The sequence below is a fragment of the Pseudorasbora parva genome, chromosome 23, assembly GCF_024679245.1.
Source record: "Pseudorasbora parva isolate DD20220531a chromosome 23, ASM2467924v1, whole genome shotgun sequence".
NCBI lineage: Eukaryota > Metazoa > Chordata > Actinopteri > Cypriniformes > Gobionidae > Pseudorasbora > Pseudorasbora parva.
In genome coordinates, this window is record NC_090194.1 from 11409251 (window position 1) to 11435666 (window position 26416).

General features: G+C 35.3%; 1 protein-coding gene across 2 annotated transcripts in view; it reads left to right on the top strand.

Moving 5' to 3' along the window:
• Positions 1-325: 325 nt before the first annotated feature.
• Positions 326-26416, top strand: part of LOC137062885 (zinc finger matrin-type protein 4-like) — a 47893-nt gene continuing 21802 nt past the window's right edge. Inside the window, exons 1-4 of one of the 2 annotated variants that reach the window (XM_067433825.1) lie at positions 330-587; positions 4733-4834; positions 15636-15725; positions 24469-24625. In XM_067433825.1, coding sequence (XP_067289926.1) covers positions 516-587; positions 4733-4834; positions 15636-15725; positions 24469-24625 — 421 coding nt within the window. In that variant the 5' untranslated portion in view covers positions 330-515. Of the gene's footprint in view, positions 588-4732; positions 4835-15635; positions 15726-24468; positions 24626-26416 lie in introns of both variants that reach the window. The other variant, XM_067433826.1, reaches the window with a different exon arrangement.

Genomic DNA, 26416 nt, shown 5'->3' on the forward strand with positions numbered 1-26416 from the left:
GATCTGATGGAAGCTAGATAATTAAGTTTAATAAAGTTTTAAATATGTATATTTATTTTACAAATTTCAGCAATCTCCATTTGAGATTTGTTTTAACTTAAATTAAAGTCCAAGCATGGATCTCTTGACTACTTGCGATTGTTTGCTAAAAAACAACTGCATTTGTGTTGTGAGCTACTGAAATGAGCCTTGCTGTGAAACAGCCAATCAGAGCAGAGCTGACCCTTACAAGTAATAACAGCCCATTTCATACTAGGGACAAATCCAAGGGTTGTAAATGGGCATGTAAAACCGTATCTGGAGAATTTTTGCCCTGACCTAAACCACATTAGTTCACGGATTAAATAAATTACATGTAATTTTCATTAAATCAATTATTTCTTAATTTGCTGGTGTGTGGAGGAAGCAGCAGCCAATGAGCGCGGCGGGGGGCGGAGAGCAGTCGACGAACATGGAGCTCACTGAGGACACCGACACACACACACAGCACGCGCAGCATCACTCTTACACACTCTATGGACTGTATCAGCCCTCATTTGACCGTCTGTTCCGATCACCTGCACCGGGGATACAGTTTGGAATTACAAGTAAGCTTTTGTTTTTACTTTTAAGCGAATGTCTATTATTTCTCACTCATCATAATGCATGAACTTTATTTATTTATTAAATGTGAGTATTATTATCGTACTAGCCTACCATATACTAGCTACTACTTTTTAGAGCTACTAAATCCCGAGTACCCTGAGCATATCTAAACACTTAAAATGTCAAGAAACTGATAAGAGATCTTAATTGGATCATTAGTGTAAAATTGTTGTAACAAATTGCTACATAAAATAAAGTTTTGGGGTATGCACTATCATATTGCAGAGGGAGTTTATATTTAAGTTGTAAGACATTTGGCTATACATCACCAAAATTTCTGAATAATACAGTAATATGTCAGCTATCCTATTAAATAGAAACTGAAACATTGGTTTAACATGGTTATTACAATCATGTTTATGGCACTTTCATAATCAGAATATGTCCATATGTTTTCATTAATATCGGAATATTATTGTGCATATAAATACAGTAAATGTCCTCTAATAGTATCATGATGCTGGTAACTCAGAAATGGTGGGTTTTGTAGGAATAAAAAAAGAAAGCACCTGCTCTCCTGTGCCTCCTCTTATTTATTTATTTTTTCTCTTCACTTCATTCTCCATTTTAATGTTCATTGAAATAATGGAAATTGCATTTTTTTTCTTCTAACTTAAGGGAAATCAATATGGTTCTGGGGTTTACGCGAGGCAAGCAATCACTTTTCCACACATGAAAGAAGAGCGTTATGCGCATCTGCTCAGGCCTTTGTTAGCAGGAGCTTTTATTGACGTGATTAACTTTGACAGGAGAGACTCTGATAAGATCAATCTCTTCAGAAAACCATTTCCAAATCATTCCTTCTAAGAATCAAAATGCTTGCCTACTTTTTTTCCTCTCTGGTCTTTTTTTTATATGTAGGATCAGGGTGTTTGTAAGAGATCTTTCATTTGGATTTTTAGACCATCTTTGGAGTGACACCTGATGGACACTTATGTATTTAGCCAGTTATTCACAGTCAAAGTCTCATACACTGTCTGATCAATCATGGTCTAATTCCCAATTGATTCTTTGAGCTGTTGTAATCCTACACTTCTAAATTAAATATGGCATTTTTGAGAAATTGGCAGGGCCCGTTGCTATTTTGAACCTATTTGACCCATTGATTATCATTTAAAGGGCGCCACTTTTGAGGAAGCTGATTATTATACAAATCAAGTCAATGCATAAGTGAGAATGCATTTGTTTGTGTTTGAGACAGGATAAATGGCTTCTTTTGTTGGAAGTAATGATTTTGGATTATTGAGTGTAATGTCTTGGACTGAAGGATGCTGCAGGGTGTTATTTAGTTTTGGGGGGCATCAGAAGGTCACAGACTTTCGTTCTGTCTGCAAACAACTTGTCTGGAATAGTTTTGGAATATTTAGTTGTTTTGAAGCTACCCCTAGGGTGAGAAGAAAGGGGTTGAAAACAACCACCATTTTATTTTTATATAAAACTCTTTTTTATCATTATTCAAATTTCAGTTGGCAATGCCCTTGAATCACAAATGAGCCCTAAGCAGTTGTTTTACTCAGATCTGGCCCTCCGAAGTCGAATCTAGAGCAGCATAATATCTCCCATGACAATCTCAAAATGGTTGTGCATGAGTAAAGAGTCATCAAAGCATGCAAAAAACAGGTAAACTGCAGAATAAGTTTTTTATTTTTTATTTTTTAGGTGGCCTGTTTTGTAGGCCTTGTTGCCTATGCTCATACTTTGTCAAAATGTTTTATTATACACTGGTAAAAAGGTTTTTTGGCATCTGGTTCCCGTTTTTCACCAATGTCTGCTTGAACATGCAGCATCCAATGAGTTCTGAGACATCAAAATCTCTTTAAGATAAGTCATTTCACTCGGCAGTCATCTTTGAAACGCCTCTCGGGCATGCAAGTGCAGCTCTATCTCTTTGAATGGGTAAACTGGTCAAATTCTCCAGAATTGTTCGCCAGGCTTATGATTAAATGTCATATTTGAAATCACAGAGGAAATGTGACAACAACTCTGCATCCATAAGTAATCGGAGTGTGATTCCTATATATATAGTCTTTGGAGACATTCTGGTCCTCAACCAAAATAGTATGGAAGCACATTTTCGCCATTAAATAAACAAATAAAAAGAGTAATTGTGACTTTTTATCTCAGAAATCTGACTTTTTTCACACAATTGCAAGTTGTAAAGTCACAATTCTCAGATATTAATAGACTTTATAACTCGCAATTGTGAGAAAAAAAGTCAGAATTCTGAGATAAAAAGTTGCATTACTCTTTTTATTTAGTGGCAGAAACAAGGGGGTAATCTAGCACTGGGAAAGCGTTCCACCCACAGGGGCGGCCATTGCTAACCAAACCATCACCAGCTGTTAGCATCCCATTGACTCCCATTCATTTTTGAGTCACTTTGACAGTGAATAACTTTACATCTGAGGCGTTTAAAGACTCCATTTGTCCATTGTTTATTTATAAAGAAACACGACAATGCATAAAAGGCTCCATTACCTTGTATCTTACACTATCGCCCCGTAGAAGCTGTTTTTGTAAAAATAGTTACTTTCTATGGGCAGAAACGGGCTTCCATAACGCAGCCACGTCACTCACTCCAATCAATGCGAGATCGGCTTGTGATATAGCCTATATTTCAGCTATAGAAGGACGCAGCATACAATTGACGCACCAGTACAATTCTCAAAGTCACAAAATATTATTTAGATTAGTTTTATGGATAAAGCTGGAAAATTAAAAAATTATAATTTTAAGCCACGTCATCTTAAATTCCAATGTAGTGCACCCTCAGCACCCCTAGTTCCCAATTATTATTTTTTGACCCTCAAAGTGACGGTAGGCATTGACTTACATTATATGAATCACCAAGGACTACAATTTTAGCTAAAAACTTCTTTACATTTCTACTAAAGAAACATTTTTGGGTGAACTATCCCTTTAACAAAACCAGTAGCATCACTTATCTACTTTTGTGTTTCACAGAAGAAAGTTAGTCATATAGTTTGAACTTGTAATGACACGAGGGTGAGTAAATGACAGAATTTTAATTTTTTAATGAATTATCACTTTAAAGCTACACTGTGTGATATTTTCCCCCATCTAGCGGTGTAAAGATTTATGACCATCCAGTGAATATTAGTTTCTGTTCCTCTCAATTCCGATTTCGTTTTAACTTCTACGGTGGCCGATTTAGTCAAAAATTAACATGGCTTCCAGTTCGACCTCGTTCATGACTGCCATCGACTGTTAAAACGTAAAAAGCGAAGCTTGAATTTACGGGTATGTCCCTCTTTGGCTAATGTACTTTCAAGATGGAGGGGCAACATGGTGACCGGCATTCGAACCCCTCACCCGTATCTTTCAATGGCATATTATAAACTTATGAGAATACTTTATTACTTGAAAGAAGTAAATATACATTAATGAGCACATATATTTTTGAAAGAACTAAGTGTGTTTAGCTAAGAATAAACAAAAAAAGTTACACAGTGTAGCTTTAAGATACCTGTCAGGTGCCAGAAGCTTTCCAAACGCAAATGGATGACCTCACTTCCTTCTGTCATTAGAAATCTCTCCTTATTATGACCTACAATAATTTTGCAGTGTCTAGATTATTAAAGGTCAGTATAAAATTGGCATCAGATGGTCCCAGATCATCACTAAAAAGATGTCCTCTGCAGTATGCCACTTTTTTCCTCCTCCGGGCAAGTTGTTGCCTCTTCTGACATGGATTGGTGCCAGATTTATCTCTCCTCTTGTCTGTCTCATTATACCCCCTCCTCTCCAGCCTTCCTCTCTTTTTTCCCAAAATCCAAATGTCATAGAATTCATCAGTTTGCGCAAAGAATGTCACTGTATGATAAACCCAAAATGTCACAGTGATGAAATCGTGCATGATTGATGTTGGCAAGGTTATGACTGTACAAATACACTGAATATTGTTTGATTCACCAATTAAGTTTTTTTTTTTTTTCTCCCTGTTAAATACAAAGTTTGTGATAATGAGTTTAGGAAAGCTGAGATGGTCTCACGTGACTTCGTCTAGTTTAAAGAATTCCTAATGAATGTGTGAACCCAATAAAAATACACTGATATTACTCTTCAGATGAAGTCAACGGAAGTGGATCCGGGGTTATTCACTGACAGCTACTGCAAAGTGTGCAGCGCTCAGCTTATCTCTGAGTCACAGAGAGTCGCCCACTATGAGGTGAGTAACACACACACACACATATTCAAACAAAGCATAAACATTTACTGATACCCGTTAATTTTATCCGCTGTCAATAATTTTCTACGGTCTGCTGCGCACTTTCTTAAATGAGGGCAGATAAGTAGGTTAATTAGATTTTTGCTTCTAATATTCATATGCAATTAAAAAGGGGGCATGAATTTCACCCGCCATCAATCACGGTATGTAAATAAATTTATATCTGATAATATCAAGCTAGATATGCCAGTAGATTGATATACAGCCTGGAGTGAAGCCTGACAATCCTGCCCATATGAAAGAAAATAAATTAGATCATAAGTGCATCTATATCTCAGTTATTTCTCCCAGATTACATTGAGATTAAATGAAGATTTTCCACTTGATTTTTTTCTTGAGAAGTAGGCCGTGGTAATTTCACATACAGCATGTTTTATAATCAATCTCAATGTCTTAAACTGCTCATATTTAATAAGATACTAAAGTCAAAAGGTAGAGATTTCAGTATGAGGTTCCACAGTTCTCAATTTAGTGATATTATCCCCATGATTCATATCTCTATACTGCTACTGTATATCAAAAATGGTCTCACTTGTGTCTTTTTATATTTCCTAAGGAATTTGTGCGCCCTGCGCCAGCATTTAAAGGAGATAACTGTCTGTTTATACAGATATATTTGTCCATATTTGTCATTAAAAAAGTTAAAGCGAAACTAAGGCTGGCCACACATTTAAAGATGTTAAAGCTACACTGTGTAACTTTTTTAGTTTATACTCAGCTAAACACACTTAGTTCTTTCATAAATATATGTGCTCATTAATGTATATTTACCTCTTTCAAGTAATAAAGTATTCTCGTAAGTTTATAATATGCCATTGAAAATACATACGGGTGAGGGGTTCGAATGCTGGTCGCCATGCTGCCCCTCCATCTTTAAAGTACATTAGCCAAAGAGGGACATACCCATGAATTCAAGATTCGCCTTTTTCTCGTTTTAACACTCGATGGCACTGTGTCGAATGTGAAGAGGGGGATTGCCATGTGAATCTTGGATTAAATCAGCCACCGTAGGAGTTAAAACGAAATCAGAATTGAGAGGAATAGAAACTATTATTCACTGGATGGTCATATACCTTTTCACCACTACATGGGGGAAAATATCACACAGTGTAGCTTTAAGGCCAGCCAGAGCCTCCACAATCCCAAAAATGTAAATATCAAACACGTTTCATATTAACGTTTTGGGATTGTGGAGGCTCTGACTCTTGATCGTGCTGCCTCTGACGTGATACTAGCGATACCCATGATACCCGCAATAGCCAATGAGAGCAATATATATATTTTTTTTACTGTAAAACAACCTGCTCCATGGTAGCTGACAAAGTCAATTGTCCTCCGTTTGTTTCTTCTTAAGTCACGTTTGATCTCACAAGTCTCTGAGAGATCTCATGTCACTGTAAAATCATTGCTACAATCAACAAGTGTGTGATTTCATGGTCTAGCTGAATCATCCAGTGGGTGGGTTTAAAGGATTATAATGCTAAAAATCGGTTGAAACTGTCATATACACCCTTCAGGCATAACATTATGAATATCTTCCTAATATTGTGTTGGTCCCAAAACCAACACAATTTGCAGCCAAAACAGCCCTGACCCATCGAGGCATGTACTCTACTAGGCCCCTGAAGGTGTGCTGTGGTATCTGGCACAAAGATATTAGCAGCAGATCCTTTAAGTCCTGTAAGTAATGAGGTGGGGCCTCCATGGATCAGACTTGTTTGTTCAGCACATCCCACAGATGCTTGATTGGGTTGAGAAATTTGGAAGACAAGTCAACACCACAAGCTCATTGTTGTGCTCCTCAAACCATTCTTGAACCATTTTTGCTTTGTGGCAGGGCATATTATCCTGCTGAAAGATATCCTGCTGACTATCTACATGAAAGGGTGTACATGGTCTGCAATAATGCTTAAAAAAATGGCCAAAAAAAAAAAAAAGTCGGCTTGGTATGTCCCAGGCTTAATATTTTTGTGGAAACCATGATTTTTTTTAGTATACTTTGATGAATAGGAAGTTCAAAAGAAAAGCATTTATTGGAAATATTTTGTAGCATAAATGTCTTTACTGTGACTTTTGAGACATTTATTGCGTCCTTGCTGAATAAAAGTATTTATTTTAATAGGAAAAAATACTCAAATTTTACTTAATTTTACTTAATTTTACTACAAACTTCTGAATGGTAGTGTACTGAGAAATAAATTACATAATTATATATATTCTTGGCTATGCCTAAAGGACATTTAAATATGTATTTGATCTATAAATCCACTTGAACCAGTACAGATGCAAGTCACATGAGTACACAAATTTCCCTCTTTGCATAAGCATTTTAGTACATTTAAAAATAAGTACCTGCTTTTGTTCATTTGCATCAGTTAACGGTTTGCAGATGCATAAACCGCAGTGGGATAAGCCATTATCAGGATGCGTATGGATCACTATCTTTAAACTCTCCAGTTTTTTCCCCAGCAGCTCACTGTAGGAGTCACATTATTGCTGGCAATTTCAGAGCTGTTTCCAAGATAATTACATAGAATTGGATATCTGCATTTGTGATTTGTCGGGCCAAAATCTCAGTGGTTCAAAAGGTCAGTGGTTAACACTCAGCTGTTCCTCATTCGCTCCTTTCACCCCATTCCATTTCACCAAACAACCTGAGAAATGAAATGTGCAGGTCTTTATATTGCACACCAATCATCCAGGACCCCGGACCAGCTGCTGCTCCCTAATCATGATATTCGATATGATTTATTCGTTTGCCCAAAATTTAGACTAATCTGTTTGAATAGCCCTGCGTTTTTGTCTGCTTGGATTTTGTCTAATGCATTGACCTGTTGGGAAACTCAGACACAGAGTGGTTAATTCAGATGACAGCTCCTTGCATCATATGTCATTACTCAGCCATGAATGGAGATCTCTTAATTATTACCTCTTAAATTTGCCTGTCGCTCGCCTGCTCCTGAGGGAATGAAGCCATGTGGCCGACACTTGGGCTGGCTGAGAACCAGCTGTTAGCTTGTTAACCCAATCTAGAGTCTGTTCACGTCTGCAATATCATGTCTCTCATGATTAAATGATAAGGCTTCAACATGAGAAGTTCAGATTTTATCTGACCCTCTTGTTGCTTGGCATGGTAATGCTGGATAGCTTTTGATAGGCTACATGGATTGGCTATGTTCTTGACTGAATGAAAGATTGTATTTAGAGATCTCTAGCACAGTGGGCCACAGTTGTACAGGTAGAGGAAGATTACATTTTTTCTCCAAACAAAGAGTTTGGGATTATTATCACCAGCATGATTGACAGGAGGTGAAAGCAGTGACCACTCATCGTTTAATCAGCTTTGGTTCTGGAAGTATTTATTTTCTCTAGGCTTTTATTTAAAGAGTTTGAAGCAGTATTTTTTAGACAAATACCATGTCCCAGAAGTCATCCCAGCAATGTGATGATTATCTTAAAGGTCCCGTTCTTCGTGATTCCATCTTTCAAACTTTAGTTAGTGTGTAATGTTGCTGTTAGAGCATAAATAATACCTGTAAAATTATAAAGCTCAAAGTTCAATGCCAAGCGAGATAATTTATTTAACAGAAGTTCCCTTTCAAAGCCTACAGCGAACGGCCGGTTTGGACTACAGCAGGAAGTGCAGGGATGTAATGACGTCACTAGAACCGTTTGTTGACTAACCCTCCGCCCACAAGAACACGCAAAAAAGGGGCGTGGTCTTGTTGCTCTCCCACGTGGAGAAGAGCGCACATTCAGCGCTTGCATCTCCCCGTTATGGTAAGAGGCGGGACCTTTCCGGGCAACATGCGCTAAGCTGCTGTCCAATCACAACACTGGAAGCGCTGGCCCAATCAGAACTCGTTACGTGTTTCTGAAGGAGGGACTTCATAGCACAAGAAAATCATCAGGCTGTTTTTAGGACAGAGGAAACAGCGCTGTACAGATAAGTAAATTGTGTGAAAAATACTGTTTTTTTTACACGCGAAACATGAACTCATGTTATAATGCACACTGTAAACATAAACAAAGCTTCGAAAACACGCAAAGAACGAGACCTTTAAAGCTGGTTGGTTTAACCACCTTTAAAGGGATAGTTCAACTAAAAATGAAAATTCTGTCATCATTTACTTACCTTCATGTCATTCTAAATCCGTAAGACTTTCGTTCATTTTCAGAACAGAAATTGAGATATTTTTAATTAAATCAGAGCTTTCTGTACCTCCATGGACAGTCAACGCAACTACCACTTTGACAATTCAGAAAGTTTATAAAGAGATAGTAAAACGAATCCATATGAATCGAGCAGTTTAGTCCAAATTTTAAATTCAGTTTAGTCCAAAAGAGACATGGTCGCTTTATATGATGAACAGATCGAATTTAGGCTTTTATACATATAAAAATCGATCAGCAAACATTAACAGCAGCTCAACCAAACGTGCTTGACACGAGAATGAACCTCATTGGTTCTTGTGGAAGCTCAAACATGCTACGTAACACATGAGAATGAACCTTTCCCATTGGCTCTCACATGTCAAGTGAACCTGCTTGAGCTTCCACTTATCACAACTGATGTGACCATTGATGAATGCTTATATGGGAATAAAAGCCTAAATTAAATATGTTCATCATATAAAGTCTCTTCAGAAAATTTGGACTGAACCTCTCAATTCATTTTACGTTCTCTTCATGAACTTTTTGAAGTGTCAAAGTGGTAGTTGCGTAGACTGTCAATGGAGGGACAGAAATCTCTCGGATATCATTAACAATATCTTCATTTGTGTTCCAAAGATGCGTGTGTTGCGGGTTCGGAACTACATGAGGGTAAGTTAAACTTATGACTGGATTTTCATTTTTTGATAAATTATACCTTTTAGATAATCATCACATTGGGATGATATCTGGCCTATGGTATTCAGCTACAAACTTAACAACAATTAAAATTGTATTCTTAGGACTTAGGACTCCACATAAAGTCTGTAGTATGAAGCTCAAATCTGGCCCTAACTGTCATGCATGTGAAATTGTTCCTTTTTATCACATGATCTGGGAATGCCCTGGGGCTGCTACATTTTTGGAATATAGTAAAAAACAAAAGAGCACTACATTAAACTCTTCTGTTCCTTTGTCTGTATTGATTTTAAATGATCTATCTGACATTCAACAGCTGCCGTGAAGATAGTTGCAAGAGATGGAAACCTCTACATATTATAAATAAGCATAAATGGGCGCTAACTTTTATAGATGTTGTTTTTCGTGAATTGTCAATAGCATGCATTCATGGGGCAAAAGAGGGAACCATAAGATTTTAGGCGTGAACTTGGAGAAGCTTAAAGTTCTTTTGGTTTGATTTGATCTACTTCATGGATTCCCTCTCTGGTATTGTGGCGGTCTGATTTTTGTATTTATTTTGTTCTTTACCTTTCGTTGTTTCCTGTTTGGAGTCTTTAATCTTCCATATATTTTTACAGCGCTACCACTGGTTTAAATGTTAAGGGTTGCAGCAAGTTGATCTGGACTTTACCACTTCCAGTCAAACCAAAAATTATTCAGATACCAGGTATAATCCTTTTTTTACCAATGGGTACAGCAGACTATTGTTAATTTAAGTACCGGTAAGTGAGGATAGCAAAACAAAGTAAAATGTAAAAAATTATACCCAAACATTCTTCAAAGATTGGATTACCAGTAAAATGTATAAAAATTTGGGGCCATAATTATTTCAGGCAGTTTGACCTGAGCATGTTTTGCTTGAGCGTTTTTTCTTTTATTGCTAATGCAATCTTTTACACTACAGACTGAACAAAACAAAGCATTGCTTGGTAATTGGTTGACCTAAATTGGTATTATCTAAATGTGTACTTAAATTTAACAGCTGACAACTGACTGGTTTATTTTAATCCATTACATACCTTTCTATCAAAGTTATCTGACATTATCAAGATAAATTTGTTCTGACAGTTTGAGTTCTTATATATATATATATATATATATATAGTATACTGTATACTTCATATATTTTGCTACATTTTATTATGTCATATTTGTTTGTTTTGTGTAAATCTGTCATTTTATTTCCTATGCTTCCTCATAATAATAATTATTATTTTGATTTCCACTGCTGTATGGCTGTTCAATCATCACATCATTCAAAGAAGTATTGAAAAGAAAGACAAAAAACGTACAAACAATGTAAGTACTTTGAGAAAATGAACTACTCATTGCAACTGACCTCATCCAATTAGAAATATGAACACTTTTGCTAAAAGACATTCATTAAAAAAACAATAAAAATAAAAATATATTAACAATATAAGTTTTTGCAAAGTGTTTGAATATACGGCTACACATTATAAAAAGTTTAAGGGGTAAGAAAGTGTAAAAAATTGTACAGTAAAAATCTATTAATGGATTAAGTGTGTGTTACCTTACCATATATAGTAACAATTATATTATTTTATATTTTTATTTTAAATGTATTTTATATTATATTTAGACAATACATGTAATTTTACAGAAAACTGTAAAAATCTGCAAAATGTAAATCTTTGCTGATATATAAAAATATTGTTAAAATTACAAAAATAAGTTTTTATATAAGGAAAACTATGAAACAGTATAAATTATAGAGGATTGGTTTAAAAAATACAAGTAAATAATAGCTTAAATAGGTTGATATATCAAAATAAGTTAAGATTTTAACAGTTCAAATAAGTTGATATAAATTAACTTTACATAATTTAATGGCAAAACAAATAGATAACTATAAATTTACATTCACCAAATTGTTTGTAAAGTATGTAACATCAACAGTTTTTTTACATCATTTTTTTTTTTTTTTTTAACTTAAACGTACAACAAAAAGCGTTTTACAATAGTCATTAGCACTGTTTTTTGGAGTGCACACTGCAGGATTTCCCCCCCTGTGATTCCTTAGCAACAGCTACTATTCTGATTGGTGCATCTTTCTTGGTGAATATATTGTAGTGTAGTTTTTCAGCTAAACAAATTCTACAAAAGCTGTAACAATCTCAGAATTCATGTTAGGTCTGTAATGAAGGGTTTGTATGTTATTGATAAAATGTATAGAAATTCAAGAGATCTGCACTTACAAAACCCTCCTCTAGCCGCTCTAAACGCACTGCATGTTCCCCATTACAACAGAGTGACACATCTGCTCAACAGCACTTTTGGTTTTCCTTGTTTTCCGCACAGAATTCAGGAAACAAAGCCCTGAGTTGTAGGCTTGTTATTCTCAGCTGGTTGGTCCTATAATGAGGACGGTAAAAGTTTGCTGGATACAGAGTGATGAGGTTGTGTGGTCATGCATTTAATGAGACCAATCCGATCGGAGCGCCACCACCCCGCTGAGGAGAGCCTAGCTCACAAGAACGAACAAAGTCAACGCTATAGCCTTAGCAGCTACGCTTATTATAAGCGAACAGACAGTTATGATCAATGCCAAACATTTGTCAAACGGGGATGTGGCATCTTCATGCATCCTGGATAAATGCAGCTGCAGTGCAAGTGATTCATTTGACCTATTTTGTGTCAGATACCTGAAGCATGGGCCTGATATCGCATCAGATAAGCGAGAGGAGAAGGAACAGGTGAGGGAACGACTCAGTGACTGATGGGATCAGAAGTATCCCGGGTCAATTAGCACCTCGCCGCTCTACTTTAAAGCCCCTCACAGAGGTGAAAATGTACTCCAGTGAAACAGAACACAGTGGAATACAGGTCTGCTCAACTAAATACATTCTTTAGTAATAGCATTAAATGATTTAAACAGTTACTCAGTGCAAACCTAAAAGGTCATTATTTACTCCCACTCATGCCATTCTATACCTGTATGAGTTTCTTTCTTCTGTATACAGAAGAAACACAAACACAAATGGAGTTAGCAGAATATTCAAGCTGGCATGTCCATACTATCCAAAAGAGGAAAATGAGCAGCATACAAGTATGTGCCGTCTTGAAGAAATTAACTCCTTATCCCATGAAGCGTTTTAAATAACATGTTAAAATCACGTAAAATGACAAGAATGACAATAAAATGGAAAATGTTACTAAATTTACTCTTAAAGGCATTTATACAAAACACCATATATTTGAGGATTCAAAGTATACAGCTAAAAAATATTTAGCAGGATGCTCATGCTGCTGTTTTCCATACAATGAAGATGAGCCAAAAAAATGTTTATACTTGGGTTTATCAAACAAACATATGTGACCCTGGACCACAAAACCAGTCATTAGGTTTAATTTTGTATTTTTATTTATATTTGTATTATTATTTTATTAAATTGTTATTATTATTTATATTATTTTATTTTTAATTATTGATTTTTATATAAATACTTTCATTGATATAAATTGTTTCATTCTGATTTATAATATTAATTACAATAATTTATTCAATTGACAGCCATAAACAGTAAGAAATAACCAAATGTGTATCTATTTTGAGTTCTGTCAATATAAAAGATTATTTAATTTGATTATGATTATTTAAATACAGGACAACAGTTTATTTTATTTTATGAAGTGGAATATTTTCATTGACTTCATCCTGTTGCTCTTACAAAGCTTTCATATAGCTTCAGAAGATGAATCAATTGGACTACTTTTATGATACATGTATGTTATTTTTTTATCATTTACATTCATTAAAAGACCCACCAGGGCATTCTGCCAAATCTCTCATGAGCTCCAAATAAAAGAAAGCAATACAGGTGTGGGACGACCCGATGTTTTATGGCGCTAGAAATATGACAAAATTATCTGAATTGTATAACTCTGAATTATTGACGAGTGTAATCTAAAAAAATTGAATATTATGTTGCATTTTACATAGTTAAGAATTTGAATTTTTAAATGTTGAATATAGAACATTTAAAAATTGAACACATCTGAAATGTTTTTGTCGAAATTGTAGACATGTATTTTCAAACAGCAGATATTTTGTTCTGAATTAATTGACTGGAAATGTTCAGTTTTTGAAAATACAGATTCAAGATTTCAGATGAAGAAGAAATTCAGAACATCAAATTTAATATTCTAAAATTCAAAATGCAGAAATTCAGATCTTACAGAAAGAAGGCCAGAGGTCATCATCAGGGAAGAGGAAAGGATGTCAGAAAAGTCCAACGGAGCACCGTCTGATCATTTCATTTCCATAATGGAATAAAGAGAAAAGATCAAACGGTCCTTTTATACTTTTTTGTTTAGTTTTGATTAATGCAAATGAGATATCGGCTATATTTCTAATTTACCGCACAATTAAATAAAACAGGCCGGGTGCTGATTAATATTTCATATATCGGATACATATTTGTTTCTGTGAAATGATTTAAGTTGCACAGAAAAGTTTGCTGATCTAGGACCTGCCCTGTACAGTTTAAGAAGCGGTAGCCTACTACTGCTATAAGACTATTATTTTGTTGAACAGACATGGCTGAATCCTAAATCTCCCCCTATATCCTCAAATAGGGCATTATTTAAGGGGACAGTTATTGTCCAAAACCATGGACATGTTCGAGTGCACTCATTCAACCCCACACCGCAATAGCTATACAGCCGATGTACACTCAATGGCTGTCCGACTTGGCCGGGCACTTGGCCGGTGTTAGTGGACTAAAGTAAAGACTAGTGAATAAGGGTTTAGGGTGCAATTTTGTATTTCCTTCACTAATCAGCTTTTTGTAAACCACGCACGAAAAATGAGAAATCTAGCCGATATCTCATTTTCCGTGCATTAGTCTAAACTAAACAAAAAAGTATAAAAGGGCCGTTTGATCTTTTCTATTCCATTACAAATAGGAAATGAAATGATCAGACGGTGCACCGTTGGACTTTTCTGACATCCTTTCCTCTTCCCTGATGATGACCTCTGGCCTTCTTTCTGTAAGATCTGAATTTCTGCATTTTGAATTTTAGAATATTAAATTTGATGTTCTGAATTTCTTCTTCATCTGAAATCTTGAATCTGTATTTTCAAAAACGGAATATTTCCAGTCTTATTTCAGAACAAAATATCTGCTGTTTGAAAATACATGTCTATACAATTTCGACATAAAAACATTTCAGATGTGTTCAATTTCAAATGTTTTATATTCAACATTTAAAAATTCGAAATATCTATTTAAAATGCAACAATATTAAAGTTTGTTAGATTACACTTGTCAATAATTTAGATTTATACAATTCAAACTCAGATCATTTTGTCAAATTTCTAGCTCCATAATGTTTCATTATTGTGTAAACTATTCCTTTAAATGTCTGATGATCCATCTTTTTGCCTTTTAGATTTCCCAAATCCTTTGTCTTGCAGGCATCATAACTGCTAAAAATTGTTTTTAGTTTAGGGTGGCTTTTTAATGGAGATTTACTATTTTGGGGCAGATATCTCCCTGCCTGATAATGGATTGAAGAACCCTCATGAGAATTACTCCTCTGGTGCCTTTTCACTGCTCATATGGCTGGGCATTCGTCTGCTACACAACAATCAATACGGACCTTTATCCACCCACCAGAGCGATCATTCAGAGGCTACAGTGGGGCATATCAAGCTCTGAGAAATGAAAGCAGTGGTCCATAATCTTGTTCCTGTAACTCTGATGAGAATAGTTTGGGTCGGGTCTGACATCGCTTAGCTTTATAATAAATGGCGAGCTGTTTTTGTCAGCACTGGAATGAAACTGGCTGCTTGTGAAACACTCTTTATCTCATTTTCTTGCAGAGTCGAAAGCATGCAAACAAAGTTCGCCTGTATTACATGTTACACCCAGTGGATGGGGGCTGCCCTGCAAAGAAACTTCGGACAGACAACGTAAGTGAAGAAATACGCCTGCATATGGCCACTGAATGTACACGCATCCGTACTGATAGAGAATGTGTTGCTAGTTATGCTATCTGAATTTGTTAGATTGCAGGGGGGAAAAAAAGACTAGCACCAATTCCAAGCCACTTTCCTTCTAAAAAATTGAAGCTGGCAGTTTCATTACTCCATTGAGAAACCCAGATGTAGCTACCCCAGGAAAACGGTTTTATGTCCACAACATATTGATTGACATGGATGACCTGCTCGCCTAAGCGCATTACTTCTGCCCAGTCCCGCATCTCTCACATTTCAAGCTACTATTGGGGTGTAGCGATGAAGTGGATCTCTTAGAAGAACGACCCAATCCATTTTGTTACAACTTTCACATGTCAAGCTGTCACTTCATGTCACACATGGCTTGTGAATGTCGGTGGTTTGGACTGCTGAAGGTCTAGAGGTGTTGTGACTGGTACAAACTATAGTTGAGGATTTGCTCACTTTGAATGGATATATTTGGCATATTTTATAAAGTAAAATTGCATAAAATATGCAAACATTTTTGTTCATAAGGGACTTTCTTAACAAAGTCGAAAGATGGTTATAAGTCTGTGACAGACTTACATGATATAATGACATGATATTACATGATATATAAGGTTAGGGGATTGTTAAAATTTAACGTTAGGGGAACGTTAGAGGTGCAATAGAGAATAACATTAGGGGAACGTTTGTGGATAACATAATGGGAATGTTAAATTACAACGTCAGAAGAACGTTAGAGGATAACGTTAGGGGAACGTTAGTGGATTAACATTAGGGGAACGTTAGTGGATTAACAAGGGAAACGTTAGACTACACCGTCAGAGGAATGTTAAAATACAATGTCAGGGGAACGTTAGAGGATAATGTTAGAGGATAACGTTAGGGGAACGTTGGAATGCAATGTTAAGGGACTCTTAGGGGATTAACATAAGTGAACGTTTGTATATAATGTTAAGAGGACTGTTAAAATACAATGTTAGGGGAACATTAGAGGATAATGTTAGAGGAATGTTAGAGGTTAACGTTAGGGGAACATTGGAATGTAATGTAAGGGACTCTTAGGGGATTAACATAAGTGAACGTTTGTATATAATGTTAAAATACAATGTTAGGGGAATGTTAGAGGATAACGTTAGGGGAACGTTAGTGTATTAACAAGGGAAACGTTAGAATATGACGTCAGAGGAATGCTAAAATACAATGTTAGGGGAACGTTAGAGGATAACGTTATTGGATTAACAAGGGAAACGTTAGAATATGACGTCAGAGGAATGCTAAAATACAATGTTAGGGGAACGTTAGAAGATAACGTTAGGGGAATGTTAGAGGAGAACTTTAGGGGTGTGTTGGAATATAATGTTAAGGGAACGTTACTGGATAACATTAGGGGACCGTTAAAGGTGCCATCTGTAAAAATTGAGGTAAAAATATCCCAAAAATGACCTACACGCATCAAAAGAATGAGAAGAAATAAGGGCGATAATGTCATTAAAAAAATGTCAAGTTATAGTGCTGCAGAGATATCAACCTTAATTAGCAGTAGCATTACTAGCCCCGGCCCGACAGGTATCGTAATACCAGTCTCGGCCATGGGAGGCGGTATGTGGGGAAAATAACCACCAGCCAACCTGGCGTAAATGAACCTGATGTCAATCGTGTGGAAAGTACAGCCCACTACAGTTCAAGGAAGAGAGTGGACGGATGGCCAAAGCCCTTGGCCCCTTAAATGTATCTGATATGATAAAAATAGCTGTTTTTACATGACCGGAAAAAGCGGAAGTGCGCACGCCTGGCGACTGTGTCCCGTCGCGTCATAATAAAATTCCCGGTACTCGCGAGCCGTTTAGAATAGGCACCCTCCAGTGGATGAAAAGTTGCATAGTGCACCTTTAAAGGTGCCACCTTTAGTGGATTAACATAAGGGGAATTTTTGAATACAACGTAAGGGTAATGTTAGAGGATAATGTTAGGGGAACATTAGAGGATAACAGGGTAAACGTTAGAATATAACGTTAGGGGAATATCAGAGGATAGCAAGGGAAATGTCCGAATATAACAGGGAAAATGTTATACATGTTATACAATGTCAGGGGAACGTTAGAGGATAATGTTAGGGGAAGGTTATAGGATAACATTAAAAGTTTACGATAACATTTAAAGTCATATTAAGAAAATCAGTAAAATCATAAAGGTCAATCTGAGCTGTTTTAAGATGATAAGAAACTGTTTTGACTCTTGACTGTGCATTTATTTTCTTAAATTCTTCTATGATTTTCTCACATATATCATATGGCTTAACCACATGGTCCCAAGCTCATCAGTCATCTGTTAAGTCTATAGAGTGTCTTTATAACCGGGCCTTAAAAATCTTGGACAAGAAGAGAATCAGGCATAATCTTTGTCAAATTCTTAGCAAATATAAGACTTTAAGTTTCACTCATTTTATTTTCTCGCATTTCGTTAATTTAGTTTTTAAATGCCTAAATAATGCTGCTTCTTTACTCCTTTGCAAAACAATAACAAGACGGCAAAGTGGTACAAGATACATCACTCGTTCAGCGTCAAAAGGCAACTGTAGCATTCCGTTCCGTAGAACAGTGTTTGCCCAAACTGCCTTTTCAGTAAAAGGAGCAAAATTATGGAAACCAGACCAATTAAAATGTATGCCAACATTATATATTTTTTTCAAATAATAAAATGTGGTTAATTCAATTCAATTTTTATTTATTTATGTATGTATGTATGTATGTATGTATGTATGTGTGTGTGTGTGTGTGTGTGTGTGTGTGTGTGTGTGTGTGTGTGTGTGTGTGTTTTGTATTATTTATTTAATTATTTATTTTATTTATTATTATTATTTTTTAATTATTTTTTTTAAAATCTCCACTAGGGACAAGTGTTGTAAATTAGCTTTAGCTAAAAACACTATGATGCATACATCAGATGAATGTTCAAGTTTATCTATGTTTTTTGTATCTGTCCCTATTCAAATAAACTTAAATAAAAAAATAATAATTAGGGAACATTGGAATATAATGTTAAGGGAAAGTTAGGGAATAACATTAGGGGAACATTAGAATATAAAATTAGGGTGAACGTTAGAGGATATTGTTCGGAGAAAGTTTGATGGATAACGTTGGGGAAACATTAGAGGATAACTTTAGGAGAACATTAGGGGAACATTCTATTTTCGTTAATAAAACTTTTATAAAAAAACAAACCTTAATATAACCTTATATAACATTCTGGGAGCAAAAAATTGTTAGTTGGGTTACAAGTAGACCTGCCGATTTTCGATAATGCGATTTATCACGATAATGAATATGCACAATATTGTTATCGTGGGCACTTTAAAATATCGTAAATAATAATTTATTAACAATTTATAATTTTTTTATAATGCACTCAAGAATACTTTGCCCATCAACCGTATAAATGCGCAACACCGCTGTATTCTGCGTCAAAGGGACATGCGCTCAGATATAAACAAGCCCAATGTGCGTTTGCACATGACTGAACCGGTGAAGGAGACGCGCTGCTGAAGTGCCGCTCAGTGACAGCAGAGGGCGCTGATGAACTGCAGAATGCACCGGTTACCCCGGAAACCAGCAAACAAACAAAAAACGCGTGTAGTTTTTAAAACAGCCATTCATTTTTGTAATCTCAATGTTGTTCATCACAGTACCAAATACTTAATACTTAAAGACTTAATAGGCTATTTATTTTCAAATTTAAACATTTTTATGCTTTAATCTGGACTACAACATACCCTCATAATTAGAACTGTTCTAATTATTTGTTATTGTTCAGTATAACTTTGAGATATGACTTTATTAGTTAACATATGTTAATTCATTATTACCAAACTGACAATGAAAAATACTTATAAAGAATTAATCATTCTATGTTAATCAAAATAACTCAATAACTTTTCAATCAAAAAATCAAAATAACTTTTTTAATGGACCTAAGATAAAACTAACAATGATCAGGATTTCCTAACTAACATTCACAAAAACATTATACTTTCTGTACCAAATGTAGCTATTGCTCAATCTTAGTTAATGCATAAACTAATGACACCGTATTGTAATTTGTAAGACTACCTGTTATTCATAGCCTAATTCTTTTGCACTTTAATCTGTTTGAAAATTGTACTTTAACAGTTCTGAAAAAAACCAAGAGACCACATAACATTGATTTCTCAATGAGGGGTCTCTTAATTTTTTTTCCCAGAGCTGTATTTTTGGTGCACTATTGTATTTAAACATTCAGTTATTTTTGTTCTTACAAAAATAGTTCTTAAAGCGGTTATGCTATGGCAACACTTTTTTTGCAACTTATTTCAATATCGTGATAATATCGTATATCGTGATAAAACTTCATCAATTAATCGCAACATGAAAAATTGATATCGGCACATGCCTAGTTACAAGCTGTAATCACAAGCACCACGAGGACATGATGCTTTTTATAAGGTAAAATCATTTAATTGTGGTAATTAAGACATGGTGTGAACGCACCTATAGTCAAACATGATCTAAAACTTTTTAAACATAAACTACAACAATTGATGAAAAGATGATAAAACATTATCCTGCACCAACATAAATCAGAAAGTCCTGAGGTTCGGACACAGTATTTAATCTAATGTCTTTCTGGTGTGTCAGTGTTATAAATATTTATTTTGTATTAAACCACATAACTTGTCATTAATTAGTTAAGATATGCAGTCATCTCAGTTCAGAAAATGTTAGTCCAGGAATTAAATATTACAAGCATTTTGAGGGAATGTCGGAAGCTGTTCCACAGGGAACAAGGGGTGTTGTGGGGTGCAGATGGCGAGACAGAGTGTTGTTTTTTGTTCAGTTAAATGTAATCGTTGCTTGCACCTGTGTTTTACCCTAGTTCGTTCACCTTTTCCATGTCTTTTGCTGTTTGTGGTCGTCTCAAGCTCAAAACTGCGGAGCTCTTGAAAACATTTGTGTTGAGATTTTCTTGGGATATATAAACATAGAATCAGCATTATATAAGAAAGACCCACAGACAAACTTATAAAGCTTTAAACTTTTGAGTCTCTGCTCCTCATGTATTTTAGTTACTCATAATGTCTTAACTTGAGTCATTTTAACTCACGTTTGCTGTTTCTTGTCACATCCAGCAATATTAAAAACTTCATCTACAATCAAAAGAGATGCTTCTCTCCTTTGTGGATGTGATGATTGTTTCCAGTCAAGGTCAATGTCTAAATGGACGTTCACGGTTTAGCTGGAGGTTGGAGGTCTTTCCCCTCAGGGGAGTAAATAAAGACATTATGGCATGTCAGGAGAGGAATAACAAGAAACCGAATGAGTGGACACAGATCGATGCCCCGCGGAAGAAACAGACCTCAGTTCAAGCGCAAGGGTTACAGAACAGCTCCGAAAGTAAATCAGGGTCTCATTATTTAATGTTTAATGGAACATTGTGATTTTTTTATTTATTTATTTACTAATCACCATCATGTAATACTCATCTCCATACTTCCATGGAGAAATTAGAAATTTAGACATCTTGCCACAAACGACTGTTCATAGATTGTATTTTGAAATGTGTTGTTTTTTGGGGGGCCTTTTTGAAGTTTGCTATAAACTGTTATATATCACGGAAATTGCTTGACGATTCTTTACACACTACTTTTTTATTACATAAAAGAACAGCATACAGGTTTAGAATGACATGATTGTAGGTAAAAATGACAATGACGCCACAACTATCCTCTGCACTTAGCTTTACTTTTAATTTGTAGTTTATTGCACGTCATTGACCTTGCAATGCCACTTTCTTAGTGTTCAGGATATTGACCATTGATTTCTGAAGAACTTGACATCTGAAGAGCAGATGTACCTGTAAACGGTGAATGACGCAATAGCTCAGCAGTAACGCTGAAGAGTAGCTAACTAAACATAGCATGACATACATTTTATTACTTCGCTTTCCAGTAGAAAGAAAATCTGATTGATTCATAGTTCATGTAAATTCACTCACCAAACTGAATAACTGTGAAGAAAATAAATGGGATTAGATGTTGTTTTTATAACAAAACATTTAGCTGCTCTACTGTCTTTACTTACTGCTAAGCTTTTTTAACTTCAGACAGAGATAGATGGATGGATGGATGGATGGATGGATGGATGGATGGATGGATGGATGGATGGACAGATGGACAGATGGACAGACAGACAGACTGACAATAGGATGACAGACAGAGACATACAGACAGACGGATAGATAGACAGACAGACAGACAGACACAGACTGATAGATAGACAGATTGATGATAGGATGACAGACAAACAGATGATAGATAGATATAGACTGATAGACAGACAGATAGTTAATTAATTTTAATGTTAATGTATTTGTTCACACATATGCCCATATTATATATATATATATATATATATATATATATATATATATATATAGATAGATAGATAGATAGATAGATAGATAGATAGATAGATAGATAGATAGATAGATAGATAGATAGATAGATAGATAGATAGATAGATAGATAGATAGATAGATAGATAGATAGATAGATAGATAGATAGATAGATAGATAGATAGATAGATAGATAGATAGATAGATAGATAGATAGATAGACAGACAGACAGACAGACAGACAGACAGACAGACAGACAGACAGACAGACAGACAGACAGACAGACAGACAGACAGACAGACAGACAGACAGACAGACAGACAGACAGACAGACAGACACACACACGCCAAATGTTTGGACACATAACTAACATTTGTAATGTTTTTGAAAGAAGTTTCTTCTGCTCATCAATCCTGCATTTATTTGATCAAAATACAGATTTTTTTAAAAAATATTGTGATATATTATTGCAATTTAAATATTTGGTTTTCAATTTATTATACTTTAAATTATCATTTATTTCTGTGATGCAAAGCTGAACTTTCAGGATGGTTACTCCAGTCTTCAGTGTCATATGATCCTTCAGGAATCATTATAATATTCTGATTTATTATGAGTGTTGGAAACAGTTCTGCTGCCTACTATATTTCATGCATAAAAGGTTCAAAAGAACTGCATTTATTCAAAATAAAAACATATTCAAATAATATAAATCTCCTTTACTATCAATCGTTATCAATTTAACACATCCTTACTGAATAAAATGATTGATTTATTAAAAAAACAAACAAAAAAAACAATTCGTTTTGTTGTTACAAAACAATTCTATTTTTGAAACATTTGTGTGGCGAGGTGAACGAGCGAGAGACATGGGAGGAGCGAGCGAGACCGGGGACGTGATTGTAAAAGCGTCACCTGCGAGTCCTCTCATGAGGGAGCTCGGAGGCATATAAGGAGGAGCGACATCAGAGAAGAACGAGCGAGGACCAGGCCTGGACTTTACGTTGAGTTTTGTTTATGTTTTGTTATGTGTGTGCGGGCAGTTGTCCGTGAGGGCTGCCCATGTTACTTTCGTTTTATTTGTTTATTTGATTAAAAGTATTTGAACGTCCGCCGGTTCCCACCTCCTTCCTTCTATCGACGAACCCCGTTACAATTTGCTTATTTTTTTATTTATTTTTTTACTTTCTATTCATCAAAGTATTATAAAAAAAAGCATTACAGGTTATGAAAAAACTGAACTGTTTGAAAATGGATCATCATATTAGAATGATTTCTGAAGGATCATGTGACACTGAAGACTGGAGGAATGATACTGAATATTCAGCTTTGCATCACAGTAATAAATGATCGTTTAAAGTATAATAAATTGAAAACAAATTATTTTTAATTGTAAATATATCAATATTACATTTTTTGCTGTATTTTTGATCAAATAAATGCAGGCTTGATGAGCAGAAGAAACTTCTGTCAAAACAAATTGTAATGTGTCCAAACTTTTGGCATGTACTGTATGTATGTATGTATGTATGTATATATATAAATGTTTGTGTGTGTGTGTGTGTGTGTGTGTGTGTGTGTGTGTGTGTGTGTGTGTGTATAAAATTATTTAAAGTTATAAAGTTTCACTTTTTAATACATTTTTAGTCAAGACATTTATGTTGTCCAAAATGTATAAAAAAACATCTAAAATACAAATGTAATTTCTTGCCTTTTAAAATGTATTTTGTCGTATATTTTGCCATTTAAATATAGATATATATTTTCAGTTTCAAATTTTGCAATATTTAGTATATATTTGAAATATATTTTTATATTGAGAATATTTACCACTCAAGTAGCTTCAGTGTAGCTTATCTACATTTTGTTATTAGTTTAATTGTGTACTATTAATAGAGTACTAGCCCGGTAGTGTAATTACTTTTTCAAATTGTACTTGGCTGCACTTTAAATAACGATTAGCTTTTAGCAAAAGTTTCGATCTGACTTTCCCAACAGTGTTTAGAGCCAATAACAGTCAATATGAGAAACTAAGAGTGGTTGCATCAGTGCAGGGAGTAGAATATATGCTACAACATTTTCAGAAGTTTGAATTACTTCTCCACAGCGCGACCCATATCTGCCAAATTGACAGCCAAATTTCATATTTTCTTCTTAAAGTTATAACAATACGTTTGCTTCATGAATCATTCTGTTCTCAATGCAGTATTATTAGCTGAAGGTGATAAATGGTCCTGGTTAAAGGATATCAGAGTATGTGCCTGTGTCTGTGTCATCCCAGGGCAGTGCAGAGGGAGACGTGGACAAGAACAAGTGCTGCACGCTGTGCAATATGTCGTTCACTTCAGCGGTGGTGGCCCAGTCGCACTACCAAGGCAAGATCCATGCCAAGAGACTGAGGCTACTGCTGGGGGAACCACCTGCCATCACATCTAAAGGTAGGAGGTGGGGGTCTGAGATCAGCTCCACACTGACTACATCAGCATATATGAAGGCCAAGCTGTTCCTGGATCAGTATTCATACCCGCGTTTTACATGTGTCTTAAGCAGCCAGCGGGGAAGTGACCTGTTCAGCCATGCATGGACTCTGAAAATGAGATAATGAGGCAATTTATTCTTGAGAAGTGTTCTTGGTCAAGTTATTTGATATTATTGGCGTTTGATGAAGTAGGATATGAGATATGGTATGACTACTACTCACTGTTAGAGTTATGGTCCTAAACCTACATTTTAAACATAGGTACTTGACATTCCCTGAAATGCGCAAAAAAACACTTTGCTGCATAGAAACCATGCAAAACAACCTTGTAAATTGCAACATAATGCACTAAAAGTAACTTAGGAGACATAAGGAGCTGTATAATAATCTCCCAGAATGTCCTAGCAACCGTATAAAAACAGACTTTCTCAGAAGATCTTTACAAACACAAAGCAACCATCCAGAACAATGTAGCAACCTCATGCCAATGCATAGACTGCAAAAAATGCTTTTCTTACTTAGTATTTTTATCTTGTTTCTAGTCACATTTTCTAAAAATTATTACATTAAAAAAACATTTACTAGACAAGTTTGTCTTGTTGTGGGAAAAAATAACTCAAAATTAAGATTTTTTTTTGCTTAACATAAGCAAGATTAAAGCAAGATTATTTTGCCTATTTTAAGCAAAAACTCTTAATTTTGATTTGTTTTGTTTTTTTACCCCAAAACAAAACAATTACTTTTGTTTGTCTAGTAAATACTTCTTGTTTTAAGAATTTTTAGATGTTTGGACTGGAAACAAGACAAAAATACTAAGTAAGAAACACATTTTTTGTAGTGTAGTCTCTCAGAAGACCTTCGCAAGTGCATAGGAAACATCCAGAACCCCCTAACAACTGCTTGGTAATGCAGTTTCACAGAAGACCTTAGCAAATAACTCAAAGCTAATAGTGCAGAACAGTCGGGTTCCCGAAGTAATAACTTAAAAACCTTTAATTGATGGTAGTGAAAAACTTCATTACCCATGATGCTGGATGGAAAATTACACCAATCAGAGAGTTGAAACATGGAACATCTGCCAAAATAGCTCTTTAGCTCCGCCCACTCCCATGAAACACTGCGAATAACTTAAAATTGCATCGTTTTCCCTAAACTTTCATAATACTGAAATATTTGTATTTATATGCATATTTTGCAATAAACTTAAAATATTTCGTTTTAATAAATATAAACAATATTTGTAAATGAGGAGTTTTATATTTTATTGTTTTTAATTTGATTATGCTGTTCACAATGCTTCATGGGATTGTAGATCTTTAAGCCATTAAGTACACAGTCCTGTACCTTGCCTTCTTGGCCTTCTTTTATCAAAAATGTTTTTGCTTCTATCAACTCTCTACAATGCAAGTAAATCACTCGCTTGTGTGATCAAATTTCACACTAGGTGACCAAATTTTTTTTTTTTACATTAGCCAATGGCAAGTAAATTTTACTATTTCAGCTGACATACTCGCGCAAATACTGAATTGAGCCCTTTCATGTCTTCATGTGCTTGAACTGACAGTTTCACACAAAATTGTCAAAACGCCCGTCTTGGCGAGAATCCTAGAACTCATTGGCGAGTATCCAGTTATGTCTAAAATGAATATAAACAGTCGACAGAGAAAAAGCATGTGTAACAATGTCAGTATGTTTGAGCTGTGCATTGTCTTAAAGTGACAGCAGCCTAATAAACCCGTTGCTCTCTGTT